This window comes from Prionailurus bengalensis, chromosome A2 (genome assembly GCF_016509475.1).
Source record: "Prionailurus bengalensis isolate Pbe53 chromosome A2, Fcat_Pben_1.1_paternal_pri, whole genome shotgun sequence".
Classification (NCBI taxonomy): domain Eukaryota; kingdom Metazoa; phylum Chordata; class Mammalia; order Carnivora; family Felidae; genus Prionailurus; species Prionailurus bengalensis.
Genome location: NC_057348.1, coordinates 30112822 through 30130630, shown reverse-complemented (window position 1 = coordinate 30130630; position 17809 = coordinate 30112822). Strand labels below are relative to the sequence as shown.

The window sequence follows — 17809 nt, the reverse complement described above, 5'->3', positions numbered from 1 at the left end:
TTCTTCCCTCCTTACAGAAAACGGTACTTGGAAATTCCTATGTAAATTTGCCATGAGGAATATAAAGCCCTTTAATGGGGTATCTAGGTCCCTATGGATATATTTTTTTTAAACATACACCATGTGGTGCAATCTGTTACAGTCTACAAGGAGAGAAGGGGAGGGAGTTCTGTGGGGGCCAGGAATAAAGTCATCTCTGGGAGTTTTTGAGGTATTCTCTAGTAACAGGGCAAATGATACAGCTAAAGCCTAGAAATGACATCCATCCCGCTTCCCTAAGTGGTAACCCAGGGTATATTAAATATATGCTCTTTTTAGAAACTATTTAGCACGTCAGTCAACTTAGGGGAGGAAAAAAAACAACCTTTTCTGACATGGTTAAATTGCTATTCATTTTGTATTTTAATCGAACCTACTGGTGATTTAATTTACAGAACTCAAAGGAAGTGTGCACTCAAATATTTGAGGATGTTAACGTATCAACCACTGTTTAATTTTGGAATGTGCCTACTTGCTTGACACAATATTTTACTATCTCAACAAATGTTTAGCCTTTTTTTTTCACTTGACTAAAGAGATATAAGTTTCACATCGCTTCATTCACCTTCTTATGTGCATATGCTGGGAAAGATTGGATGTTAAAAAAAAAAAAAAAAACTTCCTCATGTTCCTTTCTACTACATCTAAATCTGTTTACCAATTCAAAGCTGCTAAAAAGCCGTGCATTCTCCTGCTAAATCAACTGGATGGCTAGAAACCAAACTGTGATGTAACAGGAAAAAAAAAAATTATCAATTTATTTTCATGTCAGAACATTCTTGAGAAGGTATAAATTGTTCTGGTCTCTATGCCAGTTTTCTTTTTTCTTCCTTTCTCTGTCTTTTTTAAAAAGGCTTTCAGCTTTTAAGCGGATACTTTTTATAGTTATATAACAGTTCTAATATTTTGTGACATTTTGTATTGTGACACTATAGATGAAATTGTCATCGGACTGACACTCTGTGCTGTTTATTCCTTAATTACAACTGTTAACACTGTAGAGAAGTATGTTAATCTGCCAGCGCATATTATGAAAACAACGTTATTGTTACCCACACCAACCACCCACTCAACAGGATATTTCCAAGATGGTAGTTTAAAGGAACTTATCAGCACAATGGACGTTTCAATATAGTGTTGTTTTTTTTTTTTTTTTTTTAGCTTATCCTATTTTCTTTTAAAAACACAAACCAGTTTGAAATTTAAATGCTTGAATGGCAATGAACGTATAGACTCCCCTTGCTAGCAGGAGCTGCCTCTATAATTAGAAAAACAAATTTTTTTGAGTGTTCAAGCAGTGGAAGACTGAGGAACCTCAAAGCTTTCTGACAGTTTCAGAAATAATGAAAATAGAAGGGAGAGGGAAGGGCAAGTTTAAAGATGAGAAGATGAGAGGAGTTATCGACATTCACAGGGTTGGCAGTCCTTAAATAACCAAGTCAAAATCCAATAACCATTCTCAGCTCTAACAGGGGACCTTTTCAGAACCAAGTCTGAGCCTTCCTGAAACTGGCTACTTATCAAATGCTTGATGGTTTAGTTCTTTCCCCCGGAACTTTCAGAGGTTTGATTATCTATGAAGGACAAAATCCTATAAATCCATTCTCTAATAAATATTATATTGAAGCAGCTTAAGTGTCTCTATTTTTTCTACTTGTTAGAAGAAACTCTAATAATGGACCAACACCCACTTTGATCCTGTGCTGAACATGATCCCCATAATAAAATAACCAAAATGATTCTAGAAAATGTAACATCAGAACAACCGGTATTTACTGTTTAGATGAGAATGGCTGTAAATGATTTTTTTTTTTCTTAAAACGAGACACACACACTTATTTAGCAACTTGTTTAATAAACAGTCCACCTTTCAGTATGAGCTTTTAACACTAACACTTCCATGGATTTGGCAGAAGGCAAATTCTTGACCTGGAACTACTAATAGGTCTCAAAGTGACAACCTGAGACTCAGCAGATTGTCAGATCCTGACCATCATTGAGAAGGTAATGGGACACTGGGAACGTACCGGATTCCTAAAGTTCCTGAAACGATCTGCATATTCTTTAATATTCAGCTGTACTAAACAGGTTCTTTTGAAAGAGCATGTGAAGGAGTTATCACTGCGCCTCATTTTGAGTGGTATTTTTCTGCTTCATTTTCATTTTCAACACCGATCGGATATGGTGCTCTTCCTAAAAGAAACTGTTCCCACTTGGGAATATATTCTTCTACTGATGCCCAGTAAAGAGTCTGGAAAAAAAAAAAAAAAAAACAACATCCAAAAGTAAAAAAGCATATCAAGCAATTGAACTTGGCTCTTCATAATAGTCTAAATGTTTATTCACTGAAGTGTGTGTATGCGTGTACACACACACACATGCACACATAGACGTAGAATGCACTTCCTCTACAGAATATTTTATGTTAATTTTAGAAAGAAATCTGGCTACTTACTAGTGTTAATTTTCAAATTTCTCAGTAAAACCAGAGCCTGGCAGAATTACAGGTTTTAGGATTTTATTGTGATTTTACACGCCCTCTTGTGGCCAACCTTGTGATTATTACCAGTGGAATCATTTATGGCTACAATCATTAAATGTTTTCGGTTACTGTTCCAAATCTCCTACCAAATGATTATGTGTACTGAAGTTATTACAATGAAATGATTAAACATGAACAACTGATATATAGTTGACCTAAAAAGATTGGACCTGTGATGAGCTCAGGAACTGAAATGTAACCAGTATAGGATTCAGGTGAATGGACTCCTTAATTGTAAGGGGAGAAACATTTAAAATATGCATCCATTATACCTTTTAGAAGAGCACTCGTTATGGTAAATTGTAATTTCTTCCCAATTTTTTTTATATTGAGAAAAAATAATATAATGTAACCACTTTTCATTTAAATGGCTTAGAAATTGAGATACTGTATTAATGGCCTGCCTATAGCAAGTCTGTAAGCTACAGAGGCTCATGCAAAGATCACCATATAGTTTCTAGAAGCTTTGATGGTTTTTTGCATGACTGCTCTAACAAAGCCAAATAAAAGTAAACTACCAAAAATCTCTATCCTTGCAGGGCATTTTATAGGAGATTATCACTATGAATCTCATTTTGGGAAATTCAACCAAAGAATTCCATAGCATTAAGAATACATAATGATCCACTCTGCACATTAACAAGGTACAGGAGTTCTGAAAGTTGAAAATGGTGAGAGGTTCTACATATCTATCTATCTATGCATGTGGTCTGAGAAGTAGCCTGAAACACTTAAAATAGAGGTCATCCTGCTGTGCAAGACTAGCTCAGAAAAATACCAACCATCGCCTGTGGTTGGGAGTTTCTCCACCATTCATGGCTGGATTAACCCCTATTGTGTGGGCCCCGTATAGGCCAGAGCAAGGTATTGGAGAATTCAACAAAGAAAAAGACATGCCCAAGGCACAACTTTGTACCAGAGTTCTTTCTATCCTTGATCACTGCCTCTTCTTATTACTCTAGATGACACAGAAAATTGAAGGGCAAATTCTCATCCTTTAATTTTGAGTCTATTCACATCTCTGGTTAGGCAGCAAGCAAACTGTATTTGAAAAAGGTCATTAGGAATATAAAATTAAACTATATGGAGTAAATTTCCTTTCATCACAGATATATTCATATACCAAGTAGGATTTATTTTGGCCAACAATCTTCCCAATCTGTTCTTGAACTGAGCAAAATAAAACAGACAAAAGCCACACTATACTGCATGATAATATGCATTGAAATAGCATTGGTTGAAAATTGGTGAAGGGACTAAACTACTAACATTAGCCAACAGGAAAAGCACTTTGGTTAGGAATGCTGTCATCTTAAGATTTAGTGCATAGTGTCTCTCATGGTTTAACAGTGTAGTTGTTTCTAGATGAAAAGATATAGGATTTTAAGAAAATTTTCATGTGACGCTTTTTTTTTCTTAACATCAAGATACTTATCAGTCACCTACATACAAAGCACAGCACTGTGGACATGTAAGGATCAATCAGACATATCTTGTTTATTTTACTGAATAAATAAGTCTGGGAAATACATACATAGAACCACAGTTAATTTACAATGTACTCATAACAGCATGGGGTCTCTTCTTATACTTTTGATCTTTAAGATTCTCACCTCAAGAGAAACCACCTCTGGTGATGGAATTGGGTGACTCCGGGTCTGTAGAGACTTTTCTGCTGCTTCTATATCCTGTGATAGGTATCAATGTTATAGAAACAAAATGTATTTACATAACACATACAAATGACACCTGTAATAGCAACATCTATATCCCAAATCTCTCAACTCTTCTCTGGATATACAGTCTGAACTGAAGGAAGGTCATTGAGGTAGGAGACTGATCACTGGCTAGGCAACCAGTTTCAGATGGAGAACAGAGCATTTCTTATCTTAAAATAAAAGGTGGGGGTAGTGTCGAGAGCACTTTCAAGGTCTTCCATTTCATTTAAAACAGTAAATGGCAATAATTCTTGAAAAATGGACTTTCTTATAGAACTGCTCAGGATACTGCCTTAGCCCTAATACCACTCAAAACTGCCAGGTGGATAAAGCGGTCAAATATTCCGACACTAAAAACAGATATTTTGTGTTTTTTTTTTAAAATTTTCTTTTAACATTTATTTATTTTTGAGACAGAGACAGAGCATGAATGGGGCAGAGAGAGAGGGAGACACAGAATCAGAAGCAGGCTCCAGGCTCTGAGCCATCAGCCCAGAGCCCGAAGCGGGGCTCAAACCTCACGGACGGCAAGATCGTGACCTGAGCCGAAGTCAGACGCTCAACCGACTGAGCCACCCAGGCGCCCCTAAAAACAGATATTTTGACACTGCACTAACCTTAAAAGTGAAGTGTTCTGGGCCAGATCATGGAAGTGGTATATTAATGTCACACATTTCATTTGTTCGGTGTTCTTTTTATTTTATATTCATGCAAATTCTCCACATATTGAAAAGAAAGACCATGAGGCACCTCCGTACTTTGCAGCAAAAGCCTTTTCACTACACTCTAGATTTTTAGTACTAGATTTCTAGGGCAGTCTCGATGGCCAGCTTTACTGCTACGTTGTGCATCATTCATCTGATGGCTTTTAAGCACTGGGCTTTAATTTGTAGTTTAATTCGTGGGTGTGTGCATTTGCTCTTATGGTTGTAGAAACACAAGGGTAATTAATTACACTTAATTCATGCTCTGGTAAAGATGTTACCTTGATATGTGGATGAAGTGTATGCCCAGAAATGTAGAACATTCCAAGTCGTTAGTGAAATGCTGAGCTCTGTTTCATGCTCCCCACATTGGCACCTATGTTGTCTTGTGCTTGCTTATGTTTGTCAAGTTCACAGAGGCCTTGGCTCAAGGCTGTGTAAATTTTGTCTCTCCTTTGAGCTTAGTGAGTTGATCGAAAAGAGAAAGTTCTCTGATCCATGTACAAGCATTGGAGCAATCCAAGTACAGGGCTGTTGGACAGACGGAGAGCGATGGAAAAGGGCGTGGGAGTGGGGTGTGAAGAATCCAATGCTGAACAGGAGAAAAGAGCGAGCAGATGGTAGCGGCGGGAGCAAGGAATGGGTGTGAAATGTAAAAGGGAAAAACAGGAAATTCCCTAAAGGGACTCCCCAAAGTTGCACAACCATTAATGCACCTGCTGTCTAGAAGAAGGTGATTTGAAGGGGAAAACCAGCAATTTAGGGATCAAAAGCCCATCTAATAGCCCTGTCTATTCCCCACCAGAAGTTTGTAGCTGAGACACATGCTAAAGAGCTTTTGATGCCGATGCTACACTGAATAGTGAAGATTAACTCTTCTGTGATTGCACTGAGATTGTACAAGGTCCTGGAACTGTTATAAATCAAACAAAAGAATCCTAACTCCATTTACACCATTATTAGAATAGTTATAAATTTACTGTTAGTGGTAGATCTAGGTGCCACTTGCACCTATAGACAAGATTATAAACCTTTGCCCTAAAGACCAGAAAGTAAGGATATTGAATCTCTCTCCTAGAAGAGCAGATTTGCAATGAAAGAGTAGACATGAGCAGGGATCTGTGGCCTGGTAAGACAGGCCTGTTGTGAGTAACTTGACTGTCAGCTCCGAAGCATTTCGACAAGGGATTATCACCCTTCCAGAGAACTTCTTTCTCAAGTGAGATTTTACTTTCTTAGCTGTTTTGCTTACCTCTCTGCCTCCTACTTCTCTTTCTCCTTAGCTGGCTCCTTTTTTCTCTTCTTAATCTGAAGTGTGGGCTTTCTTAAGATTTGTGACATCTGTCCTCATCTTTTTACTTTTGCTCTCTCCAAGACTGCCTCTTATCTAGCTTCAGCTCTTAATGTAGAGGGACAGATAACTTATCTTCCTAGCCCTTATTCCTCAACCTAATAAAACAGTCCTTCTGACTGTACTGAATATACAATAGTGGGAGTTCTCCTCCCCCGGACACCGATGCTGCATCTTCTATCTTCAACTCTTCTTATCCCTGACATTTAAAAATGCAAAGGTCCGTAGACTGATCCTTCAGGATGTCTCCTCTAGTCTGTCCATGCCATCCTGTGCTATGGCCTTATTATTACTTACTTGTTCAACAAATATGACTTGGACCCAGGCTTAGACTATGTCTCATTTCAACCTCATATGAAATTGATTAGTTTTGCTAAAATTACTACTTTAAATATGTCTTTACCTACTTAAAAAAAAAACATACCCACTACACAGAGGACAAAATATGAATTCCTCAGCCTGACTGAAAAATCTCTACCTTCTGTAGCAAGTTATATCATATTATTTTCAATGAAGAACCTTCTCTTTGACTATACACTGCGAGATGATAAGGACTATGTTTGCTACTACCTTTGAGCATCCGAGAAACTTATAAAGTGCAGGGCATGTACTAAACACTTAAATATTCACTACATAAATAAATGATTAAGGTGTCAAAAGTTTCCTGAGTATAAATGAAAAGCTTAAAAAAAAAAAAAGTACCCAAGGGGGTTGGGGGGAAGAAGAAAAAAAGCAGGTGAAAAGAGGGTAGACTTACCTGACTAGACCTTTTTATCTTGTTTTTTACAGACCTGTCACTTGATACATATCATTGAAAAATTGATATAGTTACAGAACAAATGAAAAAGCAATCCCTAAAAGTTGAAAACAAAGGGAAACAAACCTGTTGTCTATTTGGTGGCATAGCCACATCAAGAAAAAGTACATCAGGTGGTCTTAGAACACGGTATTTTGACTGAGCATCATAGTGAGATGTACCCCAATTGTAAAAAGTTTCTGACTGAGAGCTATAGTATGTAATCATACTGTTGCTGGTAGTGCTGTCTATATCATGGGATAAAGTAAATGACTATGAGGTTGGTACTGGGAAATTACTTGCGAACTGAGATTTTTGGTTTGAGGGGGAAAAAAGAGTTAAAGGTTGATGATTTTAAGTTAAAAGTCTTGGAATCATGTGATCGAAATGGAATTATTGATACGAGCTCTTGCTGACTTTTATCTTTTTTTTTCAATTTTATCTTTAAAAAAAGTTGTAAGAAACACCCGATCAAGGGCTCTAAATACACATTCCTATCAAAAGGGTCCAGGGCTCCTTGGAGCAAAGGCCAATTCCAAATGCGTATGATTAACCTGATAGATATCATCGTACCAGAAAGAAAGTAAACTACCAAGGACTGTTAAGATCAGGTCAGAGGCATTCACGAGCTACCTTGGAGGTTTCCACTTTGTAAAAATGGGACAGTTGGAGCATCAGTGGGAATACAGATTGAACACTGCAGCCATATTTAAAAACACCAATTTGTCACTTTTGGAGGATACTAGAGAATCAACCTGTTACTTTTGAAAACTAAGTACAGAGAAAAGAATCAAGCACTCATCATGCTTGTTCCTATAGGAAATGTACTTCAGTATAACCAACTATCTGCTGAGGGCAGGTTCATCTTCTTGTAAATGATCAGTAATCGAATAAGAAGGAATAGAAGAATGCAAATATCACTTTTTGCAAGCCCTGATAAGCATATGTAGGCCACGATCACCAGTGACTGCTAACATTCCAGAAGGAGAGACAACCAGTCATTACAAAAGTGTTCTTCCCCCAAAACACTGAACCTGAATGTGACCAGGTCTCTAGAAATGCAGAGCATTAACATGTGGTTGCTGAGAATTTGAAATGTGACAAGTCTGAGTCGAGAAGCGCTGGAAATGTAAAATACACACTGAATTTTGAAGGCTCAGTAAGAAAAAAGAACAAGGTATGTACTAACTTTCAGGAGCAATATATTTGAAATATGAAAATTTTAATGTTTCATTTAATGTTTCTTTTAACCTTATTAAAAATGGTTACTAGGAAATTTTATAATACTTGCGTTATATTTCTGTTGCACAGCACAACTTCATCCTATCAATCTATGTCAATTATGGGGAATAGAGGAACATACTAAATGATACTTCAGCAATGTAATTAGTAATATCCAGATTGTGAGAAGCTCTGTAGGAGAAATGAGCCAATTCCTTCAACAAAGAAATTTAAAGGGGGTTAGAAAAGAAAGGGGTGGGGCAGAGGGAACTTCTAGAGATTAGAGAAACCTATCTGTCAATTACATACTGGATTTTATTTGGATCCTGATTCAAACAAATGTAAAACCATGTTGATAAGTTAATAAGGGAGGGACATCTGGGTGGCTCAGTCTGTCAAGCGTCTGACTTCTGGTTTCTGCTCAGGTTATCTCAGGGTCTGAGTTTCGAGCTCTTCATCAGGCTCTGCACTGACAGCAAGGAGCTTGCTTGGGATTCTCTCTCCCTCCTTCCCTGTTCGTGCTCTCTCTTTCTTTCTCAAAAAAAATATGTAAACTTAAAAATATTTAAAAAGTTAATATGGGAGACGGGCATCTCAACTGAATATGTGAGGAATTGTCAATTTCTTAAGTTGACCGTGGTATTGCGATTATACTTTGAAATAGCCCTTATCTTTGATAAACACTGAAATAGATGTACACCAAAGTGTTTATAGATGACACAATGGCATGCCTGAAGATTAGCTTCAAAATAATTTGAGGGGCAGGCTGGGGGTGAAGGTGAGGAGTGTAGATGAAACAAGATTGGCTGTGTTTTGATAATTACTGAATCTGGGTGATAAGCACATGGAAGTTCATTCTTCCATTTCCTCTTCTACATAGGTTCGCAATTTTTCATAACAATTAAAAAACAAGTTTCCAGTATGGATGGTGGTGTAAACGTTACTCTGTGGCAGTATTCAGCAGCCTCTATAAATGAGTTGACTCATGATTAGGAAAGGTAAACTGTGAGCACAAAAAGTCATGTACTGCGATTTCTTTCTTTGCCCCTCACTAGACCTGTCCCTCCCTCTCAACCCAGCAATGGATATCTCCCTATAAATCTATGCAGTGATGCCAGCTCTGGCTGGGCTGGGTCTAATCGTTTAATGTGCTCAAGGTGCAATTTCTGGGATTGCAAAAAGAAGATACTTAGGCATGAGATACAGGGTTACTGGTACAAGCAGCACGTAAGCATTTGTTAAACTCGCTCTTCACTGGATTTGGAGAAAGTGAGAAATGTGAGTAGGGAAGAGGAGAGATGGGGTCCTGTAAGTTATTGGCCATCCTGGGGGGACAGCTGGTTCAAGGCTCTAACCGGCAGCCACCCCAAGAAGGCTTCCGGGATGCACCTTACAGGAAGCATCTGCCATATCTCTAGTCTGCTGTAGCACACTCCTGTTCCTTCTCACCCTGGAATGTTTGTTCATTTTCTTCACAAGATGATGATTGCTACCACAAAACTGACTTTTTGGGTTAAACAATTTTGTCACTGGTGGTGGGAGTAAGGAAGGAGGTGGAAAGAGATGACCTTTTACATCCTGGAAGTATTTATGGAAACAATTCTCTCTTCTAAATCGATTTTGTTTTTAAAAGGCAGATAAATTTCATTTTATTTCATTTCTGGAAACTAACAAGCTAACAATCCATTATCATCTATGATACTTACTGACTAAACCCTCAGTGTGAGTTTTCTTCTCTACTTAAATTCATGTTCATTCTTTTACTAATATGCTTGAACAGTTTGGGATTAGTCTTTTCATTATCATCCCATTTTAAAGACATTCTTTGATACTCTTGCTAATTTATTTTTCCAAATGCATTTAGAGAAATTTTGTTGGGTTTGATGTGAAATTTTTGTGGGGTTCTATTGGATCTAAAAATAACATTGTGGGGTGCCTGGGTTGCTCAGTCGGTTAACCCTCCGACTTTAGCTCAGGTTGTGATGTCACAGTTGATGAATTCGAGCCCTACATTGGGCTCACTGCTGTCAGTGAGGAGCCCGCTTCAGATCCTCTGTCCCCTCACTGTCTCTGCCCCTCCCCCACTCATGCTCCCTCTCTCTCCCTCTCTCAATAATAAACCTTAAAAAACATAACTTTGTGACAACTGGTGTTATAAAAATAATAGTTAAAAAAATAATAGTTTTCCCATCAGGATTAAGGCATATGTCTCCATTTAAATTTTCTCTTGAATCTCCCATTGAAATATAGTAATTGTAACAGTCATGTACGTCCCTTGTTAAGAGCATTCCCAAGTATTTTATAATTTCATTGCTAATGTGAATGTGATCTCCTATTTTCCAAGTATATCTATAGGATTGTTACTGATATTTTTATGTTTACTTTCTATCCATTAATTTTACTCAACTAATACTAGTTTGAAAACAACTTGGGCTTGTCGACATATACAGCCATATCGTTTAAAAATACTAGTGTTATATCTTCCTTTCCAAAAATCAAGGCTTACTCCCTGTTATTTGGATGCTCTGACCAATATAAGAAACACTAAGGTCAAATAATGGATGCTGATAGAGCTCATCCTTATATCGTTATTAGTGTCTTTACAAGAATGCTTCCAAGTTTTAGTGGAACCATTTTTAAAGTGTATTCTGGTCTTAAGTACATATCGTGATGTAACTGAAACTGTTCTTGACCAGGGGTATTAGGAGTAGTTACCTTATGGTTTCCCCCAGCTCTAAATTAAGGCAATAGCAGTGGTCAGTGGTTTTCACCATTCCTTAGAGTGACAATAGAGCAGACAAGGAAGGGCAAAATGGGTGGGGCTTTAGGCCAAAGCAGGTCCATTTTTACTTTAATCTTGAAGAAAAGTTTTTATGCTAAAAAAAAAAAAAGAAGTATAACCTTCAATGAGAAGTGAATCTATATGCTTTTAAAAGTTGCTCCCAACTGAATATTCTGTGATCAAGTCTTATTTATGTCACTTGCACAATAATCTCTTTACAGAGTTTCAAACAAAATAATAAGAGGGAAAGCAGGATAAAAAAATTGCATATGCAAATATTCAAAGTATGTTTTAAAAAAAAGTGAAGAGACTGCATGTCTAACAGCAAACACACTGTATCTGTTTATGAAAAGACTGACAGGAAAAATACAAAAAAATACTAATTTCTAGCTGGGTGGGGTGATATGCAAAAAAAGCTATTTCAGGGGCTCTGAGTGGCTCAGTCAGTTAAGCATTTGACTCTTGACTTTGGCTCAGGTCATGATCTCATAGTTCATGGGATCAAGCCCCTCATTGGGCTCTGTGCTGACAGTGCAGAGACTGCTTGGGATTCATTCTCTCTCTCTCTCTCTCTCTCTCTCTCTCTTCCCCCCCCCCCTTTGTCTGCCCTCCCCTGCTCATGCTCTCTCAAAATAAAGATTAAAAAAACAATAACAACAACTATGCTAGCTCATCTTCTTTACGCTTTCAAGTTTATTACAGTGAGAATATATTTTATTATCGGGGGGAGAAAAACCATACCAAAAGACTATGAAACTAGGTTCATTATCTTCCTTCTAGACAGGACAATGATTTCTTAGCTATTCTTCTTTAATCTAAGCTCTCCATTCTTCAAATCACATTACATCGGAATAGGAGATGAATCTTTTCTTAAATACCCATATGTTTTTTATGTAAGTCTCTAGTTTTCTTTTGCTCAAACATGTCTAGTACTGTATTATCCCTATATATCAAGTCTCAGCTTCTTCAGTTGGGTCTCACAAAATCTATCCAACCTTGCTTCCTGTGGCTTTACGAGGTAGTTAGCTCAGGGTCCCGTGAACATTAATTGGGCTATTCATTCTTCTGGGCTTGGTTCTTCTGTAAGAATGCAGTGGAATACCTTACCGTGTGCCTATTCAAACACCGTTCCAGCTTAGCTTCCACTGTCAGACTTGTTAGAATATTTTAGCTTTTGATGAGTTTTTATACTTAGTCCCGCAGTGCTGAGGATTCCACGTAACTGAATGTTTGATCTCCTAAGGTCTCCTATTTTGTGTGTGACAACCTCAACCTTAGGTTATCAGTTAAGCCTATGAGCTACTGGATGTAAAGAACTCTGAATTCTTTTGTTGACTCCACCTTCTGCTGAGAACTAGCTTAGTAGTAAGGACTCCGGGCATTCACCAAATACTTGCTCACTAAAAGGAAGACAAACTTGAAAAATCCAAATAACACCTGTACTTGTTGCAGGTAGGTAGCAGTCAAGCCTTCAAGCCTTCTAATTTAGTTTTTCTGAATTTTCACAGCAAATTCCAGATTATCCTATATATTTCCATTTAAAAATAAATATTGCAAACACCATTGGGCAAGTAAGACATATGGCAACATAGAATGCTTTGGTAGCACTATGGCTGTGACTTAAATTACTGTGGATCAAACTGCCAGAAGCTGAGAAGATAACTGAATTTCCCTCTTCCTTTATCCTCTAGTGACTACAGAAGATAACTATATCATGCCTATCGATGAAAATATTTAACAATAAAAAACTGAAAACACTGCTTTATAACTTAAATAATATAGCCTTACTACCAAATGTTTTAGTCATAGGATCTCTTGGAAGCTTGAATGGAAGCAAACTTTAGGGTTTTAATTATGGATGAAGCCATACAATTCTGGAAGCAAAGTATAGCAAGCAGCCAAAAATGTTACACATATGATTTTACTCCAAATGGGCACATTGGCCAAATGGTGAGGCCCTGCGCAATCACATACTTTGACCACCTCCTCCATCACTATCAAGAGAGATCTGGGAAATCTGTTATCTGTTGGATATGAATTCTGTGTGTTGACTGTGGCCCCAATAGGGCAAAATCAAATTGTTCTCGTTTTTATGAGGATAGTTTTGAGTTGGATCTAAAAACATTATAGGTACTTCATGGGGTTTTAGAATCTCCCGATAAATAAAAGAAGATAGAGAGCTGTATCTTAAATTTATTACGTCTTGCACAAAGGTGACCTTTAAATTCCTTCCGTGGTCACTGATTTTTCTCGTTGATTAAAAACACTTAGCTTAAGCAAACTTCCATTTTTTTTTCATTAAAAAAATGAGAATCCATATGCAACTTATCTAACATGGGTTTAAAAACTAGATGGTACTTCGTTAATTTTATTCAAAACAAATTATATACATCAAAATTATGAAATTCACTTAAAACCTTTTTTGCATAGGTGAGGGAAGATATCTAAAATCAATGAAACTTACCTTTAAAAGACTAAGGTTCCTTTTAAGAGCAGTTTGAGCTGCTTGTATCTGAGATGCCTTTTCCTTGTTTTCATCTAGAAATTTATTCTCCATTTGTTGAAGTAACATTAATCTTTGTGATACTCTAGAAAAAAGGAAGATTATATAAAGTTTTTTTTTTAAGGGAACATTTTAGCTTGTTCAATATGGAAGTACATTTCTTAATTACACCTCAATTCAAGTTCAACGTATTTTGAAAGCCAACTACTATGTCCATTATTAAGACAGTAGAAAATTAAGATAGTTCAGTAAGTCTTAAATATGGGTAAAATTATTTTCATTAACGTATCTACTGTAAGTACATGCTTCTGTTGTTTTTTTTTTTTTTTTTTTTAGCCTCTATGGTCTTTGCAATTATTTTAGAGTGTTAAAACATGTTTTAATTTTTTGGTGAAAATGCAAACTGTAATACATATCCCTTTGTACACATACTTATATATACCTCCCCACACACATACATTGATATAACTTGCTATACGAAACCTTCTGCTTAACACTTCAATACCCCTGAATCTCATGTTACACATTTAGAATTGCGCTAAACTTCCATATGTTTGAAGAAGCAATAAAAATATTTTTTTCCTCTTTTTCCAAGAGAAGGATGATGGTTCCATATATGAGTGAGAGGCTGTGTGTATGTATGCATACTCACAACAAGGTGAAACAGTAATTGAAGAAAGATGTAAAAAGTTGTAAGTAAATTATCAAACTGCTTTGTTTTATATATTTTAAAAGTGTCTCATTGGTCAAGTCATCATTTTACAAGTTTTTTGGCCCTCTTAAATGATTAATTAAAAAAATGTCAGATGATAAAAAATACATGAGGGTAGAATTAAAATTGAGTAATTTGAACATTTTTTATAAGGAAAATACCTTAGAAAGCCAAGGAAGGGGGCCTGGTAATGAACTGAAGAAAAGAAATTAATTAAAGAAAACATGAGAGCCCACAGAAAGAGGTGGAGATGGTTGATCTCAATATAAGTACTGGACTGGTTATATAATTTGTAAGGCCTAATGCAAAATGAAAATATGGGGCTCCTTTAAAAAAAAAAAAGTATTACACGTTTGAAGACAGCAACATTAGACCATTAAACCAAGCCTGCTATGGGTAAGAGGTTTAGAGAAGTCCATTAAATACCAGTGAGGAACCTAGAAAGGTGAGAAGGGTAAATTTATCTAGGTAATAGCAAAGCAAAGTAAAAAGAACATAAATAACCCTTTTAATCTTTATTATTCTTAAGAGACAGTGACGTTCCCTAATACCAAATCTCTCAAGTGTTAGAAAATTTAAATGACACATTTTCAGATTTTTAAGTCTGTTCACACAATATTTCACTAAGAAAGCCAGCACAATGTATTCATTTAGATAAGCCTTTAAAAAAAAAACCTTACATTTCTTCATGTCTTTTAGAAAGGCGAATTTCTTGAGCAAGCAACGAAGTCATCCTTAGTCAAAGCTGCCTTATAAGCTTTCTGCTAAATAATAAAAACATGTACAGTTACTTCTACTACATATCCTCAGCTTTTCAAGAGTTGATGGTTTTATTACCTCAACCCATTGATTCTCTCAGAATTGAAAAATAAAAATTGAGATGTAATGCATAAAATGAGATAATGCACTTAAAACCATTTTTATTTACGATGCGCAGCTTTTCTATGCCAGGTGCATCCCCAAACACCATGAATCAGGTAAACTAAACATTTCATATTTCTTCCTCTTATTTCCTCACACTTTAACCTTAATCTGAATTGAAAACAAACAAGCAGCTGGTACTAAGACTAGTAAACATTTTATTGAATCAACAGAAAGAAAAAAAATCCACTCTGTAAAATTCAACACAGGAACACCATCTCTCATGCATGTGCATACACACATAGAAAGGCAAACAAGTATGAGAACCAACTGGAAACTCATGGTCTTTCTTTTATTGGAAGACTGCCCAGTTCTACCATCTCTTTTCCAAATAAGAAAGTATTTTTCATGTGTAACTGCGGTGGAAAAGCACAATTGTTCCCTTCACTGTACCCTGCGTGCTCAGGAGTCCTGTTTGGGGAGTTTGGGAAAGCCCATTTTAATGGCACATGAGCAAGCTCACCTTGACTGAAGAGCCTGGATCAATACTGATAAAAGATCAAGTGCAGTACTTTGAAGGCTGGGAGCCTGAAGGCAAATCATCTGGCTGGGTGCAAAAGCCAAAGGTGACTGTCCTAAGGGAGAAAAAAAACAGGAATGAAATTCTTTCCTCGGGCGAAGCACTGGCTTTCCTAAATTTTATGAATTAAACACTGTCGCTAATCTCGGAGTGTCCATCGCTGACAGACTGAGCTCTTCTTTCTGTGTACATGCACGGAGGTGTAGGGCCCTGAGCCCAGCCAAGGAAACACTGCCCTGCCCTCATCGGGTTTCCTTCTAAAGGAACCGCTGTGTTTTGCTCAGCACCGCGGACAGCAACCTCTCCAGGCCCGCCCGCAAGGATCTAGTTACAGATACGTTCCTCTAAGATCACTGCAGGCCACTCCTCGCCGCATTCCTCCCACTTTCCATTGCAGCGTCAAGGAAATCCCGGAAAGTTAGTCCATGGTAACTTCTCTTCCGTAAGCCCGCCATCAGCACTCCAGGCAAACCCCAAGATAAATGCTGCCTTTCGAACCGAAGATCCCCATGGTCTGAGAGTCCTCAATCCTCCGACCACTCCAACTCCTGCTCAGGACTCAACGACCTTTCCTCATCACCCCAGCCCTTCCCCGTTAACAACATTATCCCCCCACCCGCCGGCCCTGCGGACACCTGCGCCGTTCTCGGACAGTCAGGACCCCACCCGCGGCCCGTAACGCCGTGGGACTCCACTCACTTAGCCGCGCTTACACCTTTTCCGTAAAGGCGTCCGCTACAGTGCGGACGCTGGGTCCCAGCACAGGCCTGGGCGTGGTCACGCCGCCATGATTGCGCACGCGCAACGAGGTGGCGTAATCACGTTGCTATAAAAGGCGGACCTCTGGCGCGGGAGTTTTCCCAAAGCGGTAGCTGCGAGCCTTGCGAAAGCGTTTGGCGGTAGCTCAATTTCAAGGCCTTTTAAAATGAGACCTGTTTCCGTTCAAAAGGCTTCAGAGAGGGAAGCTAGAAAGTCACGGAGTATGGAAATGGGGAAGCCCCCTTCAAGGTACTCCAAAGAGATTGAATGGTCTTTACAGTGAGTAAAAGCACTTTAATTCAAAGAGCTTCACCCTGGTGTTCCGTTGCTGAGCGGGGGAGCGGAGCCCCTGTTCGCACCCACTAGGGAAAGTAACATTAATCGGTGACGTTTTGAGGGGTCTGCATGCGGGTCGCGGTGTTATGTGGATTATCTCGGCCCTTTCCCACAATGCTGGGTTGGGTAGGTCCCACTGTCCTCATTTAACAGAGGAGCAGACAAGCTTGGCCGTTTATCTAGGTTGTGGTTTGAAGCCCGCAGAGGTTTAATGAAATTTCCCACGGCCCTCAGGACCCCGCACTTAGAAATAATCCTTTTGTGCTGTGAAGCGCATTCTTAAACCTTTTTTTCCCCTTTGAAATAAATTGGTGAGACACGAGGTACTATTCCTTAGTTTCAGAGGTAGAAACTGAGGTTCAAGAGAGGTAAAGTTGTTTTCTTCCTAAAGTTACTGAGTTGGTCAAGGGCGAAGTGCCAGACTCTAGTCCCGGTGTCTCGTATTTTTTTCTTCCCAGAATATCTCCATGAAACTCCGCTGATGCTTCGGGACTATGGCGCTTTATGGTTCCTTTGCTTGGAAAATCCATTCCTTAGAAACTCACGTAGACTCAGTTCCTTATCTTTCAATGCTGCCTCCTCAAGGAAGCATTCCCCTGGACCTCCAATATAAGAGAGGAGTTCCATTTCTTCTTTGTCCTCCTCCTGCTGTATTTCTCTCCAGAACACAACACTGTACCACTGTTCTTCACCCTAAGAACAGGTATTTTCGATTCTTATTTGCTGCTGTATCCTCAGCAACTAAAATGGCCTTGAAATAATCTGGGATTGAATTTGCATCATAATTTAAGAGAGCTCTGTCTTCAGTTGATAGGACCTTCGATTTAGCTGTCCCATAGCCTTCCTTAGTAAACATGAAAAATAAACCTTTGAATGGCCCTTTGTTCTAGGAATGAAATAGAGCT

The 17809-nt window shown here is 38.2% G+C and overlaps 1 protein-coding gene across 5 annotated transcripts; it reads right to left on the bottom strand.

Moving 5' to 3' along the window:
* Positions 1 to 1874: 1874 nt before the first annotated feature.
* On the bottom strand, positions 1875 to 16618 carry CA2H3orf14 (chromosome A2 C3orf14 homolog). 5 transcript variants are annotated; one of them, XM_043587815.1, is made up of 5 exons: positions 16509 to 16618; positions 15753 to 15864; positions 13618 to 13741; positions 4195 to 4269; positions 1875 to 2290 (listed from the first exon to the last, which is right to left on the bottom strand). In XM_043587815.1, the coding sequence occupies exons 2-5, from the start codon at positions 15830 to 15832 to the stop codon at positions 2168 to 2170; spliced, it is 402 nt and encodes a 133-aa protein (XP_043443750.1). In that variant the 5' UTR covers positions 15833 to 15864; positions 16509 to 16618; the 3' UTR covers positions 1875 to 2167. The 5 variants fall into 5 exon arrangements, with proteins under 5 accessions (XP_043443750.1, XP_043443752.1, XP_043443751.1 ...); XM_043587817.1 differs by having other exon boundaries at positions 16525 to 16605; XM_043587816.1 differs by having other exon boundaries at positions 16445 to 16570.
* Positions 16619 to 17809: the final 1191 nt, after the last annotated feature.